The sequence below is a fragment of the Morone saxatilis genome, unplaced genomic scaffold (assembly GCF_004916995.1).
Source record: "Morone saxatilis isolate NCDOM2014 unplaced genomic scaffold, NCSU_SB_2.0 Contig14, whole genome shotgun sequence".
In the NCBI taxonomy this organism is placed as follows: Eukaryota; Metazoa; Chordata; class Actinopteri; family Moronidae; genus Morone; species Morone saxatilis.
In genome coordinates, this window is record NW_023339696.1 from 6,686,141 (window position 1) to 6,696,739 (window position 10,599).

The 10,599-nt window shown below is 43.8% G+C and overlaps 2 protein-coding genes across 2 annotated transcripts in view; both read left to right on the forward strand.

Annotated features, from left to right (window-relative positions):
* Positions 1 to 10,599, forward strand: part of LOC118323080 (protein kinase C beta type-like) — a 75,091-nt gene that overhangs the window by 38,459 nt on the left and 26,033 nt on the right. Inside the window, exons 5-6 of the mRNA XM_035655000.1 lie at positions 3,500 to 3,611; positions 3,978 to 4,106. Of these exons, the coding sequence (XP_035510893.1) occupies positions 3,500 to 3,611; positions 3,978 to 4,106 (241 nt within the window). The remainder of the gene's footprint in view (positions 1 to 3,499; positions 3,612 to 3,977; positions 4,107 to 10,599) is intronic.
* LOC118322931 (TSC22 domain family protein 2-like) lies at positions 7 to 2,286 on the forward strand. The gene has a single exon (XM_035654796.1). The coding sequence runs from the start codon at positions 700 to 702 to the stop codon at positions 2,284 to 2,286; it is 1,587 nt and encodes a 528-aa protein (XP_035510689.1). The 5' UTR covers positions 7 to 699.

Here is a 10,599-nt window from a genome sequence, read left to right on the forward strand (position 1 = left end):
CTGTGTGAGGAGAGTGGCAGCAGGAGTTAGCAGCCTGTTAGCTCTCTGCCGCTCTGGTAAAGTGGTTATCTGTCAGCTAGCTGCTACTAGCAGCTGCCAAAAGTGAGCTGTCCGCACGGCGAGAGGCAAAACTTCACTGACTTTGAGACGTTTTCTCCATCTACCGCTGGATTGTATTCTCTCTTTCAACAGCCAGTGGATTTGTTTACATCGCGATGCCGCACATGCTGGTACCCAGGTAGGGGAAACTAGCTACCCTCAGCTAACTCAGCTAGTCGGCGAGTAACACATACAGGGCTAGCTGAGAGAGAAGAGTGGGCTGTGAGACCGGGCCCGCCTCAGACTAAAGTACCGGCCGCAGCTGCTGAACAAGAACTTTGACAAGGGCCTGTTTGCAACTCCGCTGCCGAGACGCGAGGAAGGCCGACCCGGGCTGTGAGAGGAGCCGGAGCAGGAGGGACAACAGGCGCCTGTGTGCTGCGACCGGACACCGCGGAACATTTGGTGAGTTTCGCGGGGTCTGGCCCCGGTTGTGACACTTTTCTCCGACACGAGAGAGGAAGAGGAACGGTATGGAAATGTCCTGTGACGGTACGTGTCTGTGTCGTGTCCCTCAGCTGTGAATTACTTCGCAAGACATTAGTCCAGCACTTTGTTTCATCTGGAGGGGGCAGACGGACTTGACGCAGATAAGTCAACATGTCGAAAATGCCGGCTAAGAAGAAAAGTTGCTTCCAGATCACGAGTGTAACGCAGGCTCAGGTGGCGGCCAGCAGCATCACCGACGACACCGAGAGCCTGGAAGACCCGGACGAGTCCCGGACAGAGGACGTGTCGTCGGAGATATTTGACGTTTCTCGGGCCGACATGGGGGTGTGTGAGAGGAGTTCATCGGAGGAAACCTTAAACAACGTAGGAGAGCATCAGGAGGGCCAGCCGTCTTCCACAGGTCCTGTCAACGGGGGGCTCAATTACAAAAGTATAGGCACTGGTCGTGTCACCCCACATCATTTAGGAGGAAGTGTGCCTGTGCCAGCTCCAGCTCAGCCCTTTGTTCCAAGCTCAGCCACCCATCCCTCCACAGTCATCAGTTCGGCCCCTGCTGCCGCTGTCTCTACTAACGTGGCTCCCACCGCTCCTGGGAGCGCCAGCTGTAGTTCCCGTTTCAGGGTCATTAAACTCGACCATGGTACAGGAGAGCCCTTCAGACGGGGCAGGTGGACATGCACTGAGTTCTATGAGAGGGATTCGGATTCAAATGTTAATCGAACTGTGGACAGCATAAAGCCAACTGTAACCCTTGACCACAGTACAGACAGGGACAGCGGGCTCGGGGCCACCAGTAACTCTGTGCTTACTAGCAGTGCTTTTTCTGCACAGGCTTTGGAGACCACCGCGGACAGTGGTTATTCCACCGGGCACCCTGCCCACCCCCACCCTTCAGAGCCTCTGCAGCAAGGCTACAGCTTGGCTCCTCAGATAGGGAGCGGGGCAAGTGCCTTCCAGCCCACTGGGTTTACAACTACAGCATCACAGCAAGCGCAACAGGCACAAGTCACTATGCATCCTGTTGCTCCCCAAACCTTCCTCTCTAACAGCCTCAACGGTGTGCACCAAGGTGCCATGAAGCAGTCTCCCATTATGCCTCCTGCCACGCAGGCCCAGCAGTTTGCCTATTCTACTCACCCCACTGGCCTCTCACCTGGCCAGCCGGACTACCGTCAGCAGCACTTTGGCTCAAGCACTCAGAACTTTGCCATGTCGGCCCTCTCTGTGGGGCCTCCAACCAGCCAGGTACCCTCGCCTCTAATCACCAGTGCTGGTCCCGGAGCCCTGGGGCTGGGCGGAGAGGCAGGCCCAGCCCAGGGCCTCTTGCTGCAGGCGGGTAATGCACCAACCATGGCCCCCATTCTTCCAGGAAATGGCCAACAGCAGCATGTCAGCCAGACGCAGCCTTCAGGAGGGATAGGCATTGCACCCGCACCTTCCACCACAGCCACCTCCCACAGCAGTGTCCAGAACGCGCCTGCCACAGTGCCCACTACCACCAACACCGCCCTGGTTGGAGCCCACGGAGGTGTCATAACTGGCCTTCCCGCCGGCTTCACTATCCAGGCAGAAGATATTAGGCAGAAGTCTGATGCCCTACCTCAGCCCAGTGCCGGTGTGGTGCCGGGGAAAGATGGTGTAAATCCCTTCATCGGCGAGGGCCTCAACCTGCCCACTCCTGCTGTCAACAGCTTGTTTGGCATCCATATTACCATGAATGTGGATGAGGACAGGTAAGAGGGTTTAATGCTAAAATAAAAGGCCTATGTGAAATGTGTTCTTTCCATTAATATTGTTTATATAGATTATAGTATAGATAGGTCAGTTTACCTCTAGTCTGTGAGGGGTCTTTACCTGAAGCAGCACTCACAGATTGTTGGAGGGAGTGTCTGTGTTTCTTGAAGTTTGCCCTCATGTTAAACATTCTCAACAATAATACTAAACGCCAAGTTTTCTTTGTTATGTTTGTAAGTGTAAAGTTGTAGATTGGGGGGGAAGGAGGAGGGATTAGAGGGGTAGCGAGCCAATGAAAGCTGGCAGAGACGGGAGACATATTCTGTCTTTGTCATTAATAGGTAACCCACAAAACATTGGATAGCGTTGCCTCCATTCAGCCATACAGGCTGTTTGGGTTTAGGGGGCGTTAACAAGCACTCGGATAAGTTACAATGCGTGCAGTAGCTGAGAAGGGAATAACTAAAGGGAGAACCTTTTATTCTCCTGTCTGACTGGGAGAGACTGTTGGCATACTCACTGTGCACAGTGATCCCAGCCTCCTAACTTTAAACCTTGTAAATACCGACTCTTCACTCACCTACAGTGCTCTTCTAATGTACACACTGCAGCTATTTTTAGGGTCCGTCGAACGGCCCTCACACAGCTTGAGCTGAAGTGTTGCCACTCTTTGCCATTCTGCGCAAGCAGCGGAGATTTAGATAGGTGTTGTTTGAGCCAAGAATGACCCAGATGAACGTCCACACACACACACACACACACACACACACACACAGGTCATACATGTAGCTGCCTTTGTAGTCTTTCTAAACTGATGTGGACAAAGAAAATTCTGATGAAACCTATCTCGATCAGATTACAGTGCAGATGCCCATTTGAATAAATGCCACATTTTCCATATACCTAATGTGCACAGAGATGGAGCATAAAAGATGGGTATGTATAAAACCCGGAACAGCAAGGAAAACCATATGTGGCAGACAACCACTTTTTTTAATTAATACCGGTAGATAGGATGATGCACATATGGCAACAAACAACATGTACATGCACTAAACTTTTATTATAGTTTTACATGATATTTACAGAATATCATTCAAATGTTTGACAAAGAAGACTGTTGACACTTGACGCTGTTGATACTGTTGTTTTATGAAGACAGGAAATGTGAGTGAATACAGATTTTAATGATTCACTCTTCCTCCTTTCCTTCCAGGACCCGAGGGCAAAGCACAAGTTTAAGATCCACACCTACTCCAGCCCGACCTTCTGCGACCACTGTGGCTCTCTGCTCTATGGCCTCATACACCAGGGCATGAGATGTGACCGTATGTATCATATATCAGTATTAACACCTATCCTTATATCAGTCGAATGCTACATCCTACATCTTTATGTCATTTTACACCTTCTCTCAATGCTGGTAGACATCTGAGTAACAGTTTCTCCTTTGCTTGAATTTAGTCACAGCTGTATCATTCTTACAGTGTTGGCATATATCCCTAAAAAACTGTTTTACCTTGTGCTGACATCAGTATACATCAGTACTGTATTACACATTATATTCACATAATGCCTGTTTTTCCAAAATAATATAATATTGTGCATCGTCTTTGCTGTGTATATTTAAAAGAAATACATGCTTAAACAACATTACAAATACATCTGTGTGTGTGTTCGTGTGTGTTTTCCAGACTGTATGATGAACATCCATAAGCGCTGTGTGGCCAATGTGCCGAGCCTGTGTGGGACAGACCACACTGAGAGGAGAGGTCGCCTCAACATCATTGCTGAGGTCAAGACTAATGTACTCACTGTTACCAGTAAGTTTATCTTAGAGAACACACACACACATTTACACGCCCTCAGCTACAAAGACATTCGCCCGGAGTGTTCATGAATACCAGTCATCTGTCTCCATCTGCTGGTGGACCTGCAGAGGTGCAGAATGGATGCGACAGAACTTAAATATGGGATCAGGCTCACAAAACATTAGTTCATTGTGTGTCAGTTACTCGGATGCAAGAATTTCTACTTGATTACCATGTATCTGTATCAAGCTGGGTACAAGTGAGTGTATTGTGCCAATATGTAAATCAATTCAATATACATCATAGTTGCTTGCATGCTGAAGTAACATATTACAGACGCAGACTGCATGTATATTACTGGCCTTTTCTGTCTGTTATTTTGCATCATTTCGTCAACCATCTGGCTGTCGAAATGAAACAAGTATGAACTGTAAGATATATTTTTCTGTAAATGAGATTATTTCCATGGTTTCTCAAGACCGATTGAGGTGTTACTTCACTGTGTGTCCAGCCAACGAGAGAAAAAAACAGGAGTCAGATCCATTTACACAGTGTGTCACACACATTCACCCACTGAAGCATTTGTGTTTTGCTGTCGGGGTGATGACTGAGAAGAGGCATCACTGAGCCAAACAAACAGCTATTAGTCTCATTGTCACTAACACAGTTAGTGTATGACTGGCCTTCCTTACAGTGTTACCACTGGGTAAGAGCTGTTACAGTGCAGGATCACAGTTCAGGGTTTGTCCTCTTTTTCACTCTTTCAAAATCCATCTCAGTTGCCATCATCTTTCTATAATGTACCAATTTCTAGCTATAAAATGTGGTACAGTAAATGGTATTTAAGTAAAGGCCAGCGGGCAACTGCTGTCAGGATATTCTTACACTGATTGATAACTTCTACTTCAACTTTAACTTTATTGCCTCTATGGGAACATTTGTCTGGCAGCCAGATAAAACATACAACACACAGATCATAGGCACATGGACTAAGTTACATAAAACATGATAGAATACATTGTTTGTACTGGTAAGAGAAAACTAATAAAAGATGAATACATCCAGTGACTCTTGCTGTAGTAGTAATGTAGGAAACTAATCACCAGCTGAGTCATGATGAGTATTTAAATGTTTGGTGGCCTGAGAGATAAAATAATTATTTTTTTGTTAATAATTATGATTATTCACCCTCTTAGACCTCTCAGTCTGGAGGGTAGTAGCTCAAGCCCTCCATACAGCGGAGGAAGAGGACAAATATCTGGAGCCTTTGAAGTTGCTCTCTTACAGAAAATTAGCAATTAGAGCAACATGGGAAGTGAAATAGTTGTTTGTTTGGTTTGAGAGTAATGTATTTAATTTCATTGTACTCATGTTCCCTCAGTCTACTTCATTTCCTTGTATTTCTGGAAGTGATTTCCAGCCGTCTGGTTTTAGACTTTCAGTTAAATCTTGTGGAGGATAATGTTCAAGGCATAATGTTTCCCAGAATCTCTTCCACAGCCCCCAGAGTGAGACTTGTTGCCTAGTTGCTCTTAGCCAAAAGTGGTCGGCATCTGTGGGTTATGACCTGAGAGCAAACGTGATTTTGAGAGTTAGAATTGGAGGGTGAGAGTTTTTGTGTTCTGGTGTATTGAGGATACTGTGAGTGTGAATGTTTCTGGAAGTTTCTTTATACATGGTTGTCCAGGCATCTGCAGAACAACATACACAGCATATATTATGAGAGCTAATGTTGAATTATTTCCTGGATTGTGAATATGAAGCAGTGTTATCCACAACTGCTCTCAGACTGATTGTGATCTCTTTAACGTTGGCAACCAAGTCCAGGGAGACTTTTTCTAGTTGCAAAATTGCATTTGTGTCTATTCATCTGGGGTTGTCAGTTTTCATCTGGGGCCATTGCTTACGGTAATATCATCAGTATGCTTTCTACCAGTGACATTAATCTCTACTGACTTAATTGCTCAAGTCTCATGGGATAGGTTAAGTGTAGGCACACCTCTTTCCTGGAGAGAGTTTCCTGACTTGCCTCATCTTTTATTTAACTGATAAATAAATGTACTAGAGAACAGTACTCTTGCAGTGCCTCGTCTTACCTGCAGGTGACAGCAGAGGTTTGCATTACCTTTACTTTGTCAACTCAATTACAGCTGTGCCTCAAACTGAAAACATCTGACTTTTTGATGTAGAATTTAACTTTAGGCTGAAATCAGATTTCACTCTAATCCCATGTAATGTGGAATTAATCCAGTTTGCTAACCCACAGCATTAAAAAAAAGAGAGCGTTATCTAGTGTGCATACACAGTTGATCTCATATCCCCAGTCTGACTTTATTTTACTATGGCTGGGTGGATTAGCAAATCTGCTCCAACCTCAGCTGTGCAACAATTTATCCACAAGTAGATAATAAAGGTTGACCCAGGAAACGGATGGATGGATAACAGTTTAATGTGCCATAAATCTTAAGCTTACAAACTTGTAGGGAATGAGCACATGAATGCATCATTATACAGTCTGTGTTGTACCGCCACTTTTGAGGCGTAAAAGGTCAAATTTAGTTGATTTATTTTTGCCTGTGCTACTTAGTTAATTAAGTTAGTTACTTAATTAAATGTATTTTGAAAATACGATGAAAGAATTTTTTTCAGTTCTGCTGTGAAAGTCAGAAATCATTGTTTCCTCTGGTATTACACATATATTGATTGCATATAGTCAATATACAAGATCTGTTCCTCAGTGGAAAATGTCCCCACTAAAAATCAGTAAAATAATTATGAGAGCTTATTAAAAAGAGACAATACGTACAATGGATGTAGCCATTTCTCCATGTAAAAGTGTTTTCCCTTTGTGGTCTTTTACTGGGTTTTGTTCTTTTTCTTTCTTGCTCTCCTACTCTCTCTTCCTGGTTCCCACGCTCGTAGACTGATCATTAGCTGGGATTTAGTGTGGGAAATGATAAGCGAGCAGACTTATCACGCAGAGACTGCTACAACAGCAATAAAGGCCAAACCTCACAAGTGCTACATAATAGAACAGAATAGAATAAAATACAGCTGAATTGTAGAAACTGGAAAATGGAAAATGAACAGTAAATGGTATTATGTTATATAGTCTAGTCTGTGGTGGAATGTAATGTAAGTACATTTTAACAAGTAATGTACTTAAGTACACATTTAGGGTACTTCCATTTTATGCTACTTTATACCTCTACTCCATTACATTTTAGAGGTCAATACTTTTTATTCCACTACATTCATCTTTAAGCTGTAGTTGTTACTTTACAGATACAAATGTTTTTTTTACTACTTGCACACTAAATCTTCTGTGCAGAAAATACTGTAATGTTGTGTTACACTCCTGTTTTCATCCAGCTGTGATAAAATCCATAGTTTAAAGGCAATAATATGAAGCAATAGGAGATGTAGTGCTCATTTCTGTCCACAGGGGTCAGTGTGGAGCCATCAGTAGCTTGCTTCCTCATTGCAGTGAGGTGGAGAGAAAAAAAACACCACCACAGAGAATGAATTGAAGACCCACTAGGAATTATTCTACAGCTTAACATAGCAGGAGCTGGTGGAAATGGCTGCTACACTGAGAGATGCACCCGTGCTGTGGACTAGTTGTGGATTTGATCAAAGCATGGGTGTAAAGTGACACTATTGATCACTTTTTAGTAAGTCACCTCCCGCCCCCTTCACTGGGAGATCAGAGCTCTGGGTCAGTGGGAGAACAGAGCCCATGGAGAAAGAGGATCAGCATCTAGCTCAAGGACGCTCCAGAAGGGAAAATGCAGACCTGGGATTGGGGCCTTTAAAGGTGACCCCTTTGTTTGGTACTGCCTAATAGCTGAGTATAAAAGAACAAGTTTGTCTGGCTACATTAGAGGGCAAAATTTTTCCAAAAGGAAGATGACTCTGGCTTAGGCCTGGGCAATAAAACGGTAGTGATATAGATAGAAATTTGTTGCCACAGTCTGTACATAATCTTATATATATACATGCACACACATTAACACAAGATGGGCATCTAAACACAGCACATTTGTACATACATCCAGGTATTTACACATAGCGGCTACCTGGGAGTTTTGTTGAGTAATGCTATGGCGAGCTCGTTTATAGACACTTTATCAGTAGCAATAAGAAAATCTTCAATAGAATATCAATAGTTTCACTTAAACGCATAAAATGCAAACCAAACCAAGCAATAAAAGATTATTGAGAGTCTTGTTTACCCAAAATGTCCATAACAGAATGGACACAGCAGAATCTCTTTAAGAGGATTGAAAATTGGCCACAGGTTGCGTTGTAGAAATAAACAGCAGACAACACCTGTTATATCTTAGTGCCTTTGATAAGTTATTGTGTTAACAGAATGCATATTGTCTGTAGGTGTGAATCACAGAGGGGAGAGTTAAGAGTCAGAAAAATACAGTACCAGTGAAGTAACAGTTCTGATGGACTGTGCAACCTCTCTGGTGTTGGCAACACATGTAGCAATATAGTAGCTGGAATGAAGTTAACATTTGTCTATTTAGACCCATTAAACTCATTCTGTGGTTGTTCTACAGGAGTAGCTCTAGACTCTTTATCAGGCCTCTTTGCGTCACACTCGTACGCAGTGGACCAGACAAACTGAACATGAACTGTAAATGTGCTCGGCGTGGCTGTCAGTACCACTTCAACATCGCCAGGATAAAATTATCTGGATAAACGAATTTTCCAGCACATATAAAAGCAAGCGGCGGTTGGACAGAACATAAGAAACCTACTAAGACTCCGATGAGGCAAGTTCACATGGGAAAAGGTGCACTGCCAACACCCACGCTGATGTCCACATACAGTATTCTGCTGTTACTGCACTCTTATCTCCACTCGCCCTCCCTGTAGACTCAAATACACACGTTATCTCTCTCCCTCTCTCTCTCACACACACACACACACACTTATCTGTACGAGGACCCATACATGCTCTTTGCAATTTGCACAAACTTAATGCAAGCAAGAATTTCACACATGCATACATAGTCACATGCACGTTACACACCTGTGCATGCACAAGCAGATCTACTCACACACACACACACACACACCTCTATTTACTGTAAGTGTCCTATGAGACTATTTGGCATGCTACCCTCTTTATGGCTCCCCTCAACCAGCATTTGATGGTCACTTTAACAGGCATCATCTAATATTTATTGACTTGCTCCGCTTAGGGTTTAATGCTGGCCATTGGGTCTATACTGTGGTTAACCTCTCGCAGCTTAGCGTAGCATAGCGCGTTAACAGCATGAAAACCTAATTTCTCTGACTTCTTGAGGTTCACTCATGCTGCGAGCTTGCTGGGAAGCTCTCCTTTCAGTCATGGTTTGAAAAAATATCCTGCATGTTCCCCGCAGCTGTGAGAGCTTTGCATCTCAGTTGTAAATTGTAAAAAAGCGTTTTGACTTTTGTTCTAAAAGTGTGCTTTAGTTTTTTTTTTTCAGTAGCCACTGAGGAACAGTTGTTTGACCCATGTGTCGACATCATGTAAGGGACAGCCTGAAAAGTCTTGTTTTCAGGTGAACTCAGGTCAGCTTCATTTGTGGTGATAATACTAGAATGACCTATTATGTGACAGTTGTGATATTTATAATTAATCTTCTGTTTATGGCAGCCATTCCTTGTCACCATAATTACCTTTATTTTACTCGCCCCACCTCACACTGTGTCTGTGCTGTACTAATGATGCAAGGTCTGGTCCGAAATGAAGCTCAAAGGGACCCCAGAAAGGAAAAACTTGATATCTGGAACAGACCATTGTAGGACGATTAGACTGGTTTCAAAATTCTGTCGGCCATGCAGACCCAATTAGAGACGGAACCAACCAACACGGCCAGCAGATTGGGTATTGGACACATTGAGACGCTGGCACCACACAATTAGACTGATTACACTGAAAAAAGTGTGGACACAGCTCAGGTACGGGGTCAGGTCTCAATGAGGACCTCTTGTAACAAGTTTTCAAAATGGTCCAGTTAATCAGTAATATGTCAGTCCATGTGGCTTCATGTTTGTAAGTCTTGTTTGGTCGTCACTGCACCATTTCTTTAGCACAGGAAAATAAACTATAAGTGGGAACCACATTTTTACCTAGTAAATTGAGATGCCAAGAGAAGTATTTTTATAGGTTTCTGCATTTGTAAATGGATATTTGGATCATGGGCAGGATCAGATCAGATTTTAAGTTGATAAATAAGTAATCTCTCTGGCAAGGAGAAGCCAGAGCAGGTGTGTGAAGCTAAGAGGCACCAACTTGAACCAGTGAGTTGGTCTCTTCTATGAACAACACTGGCTCATGAATCTAACTCCTGGTCAGGAGTTTTGCAGTGTTGCCCTGCCGTTTGATGTGACTGTTTGCTCCAACACAACTACCTTCGCCATTTTTATGCTTGTCATTTTCCACAGAACACAATTATTGAGCTACATCAGCTAAGTACTTTGTGCTGTGTGTGTGTGTGTG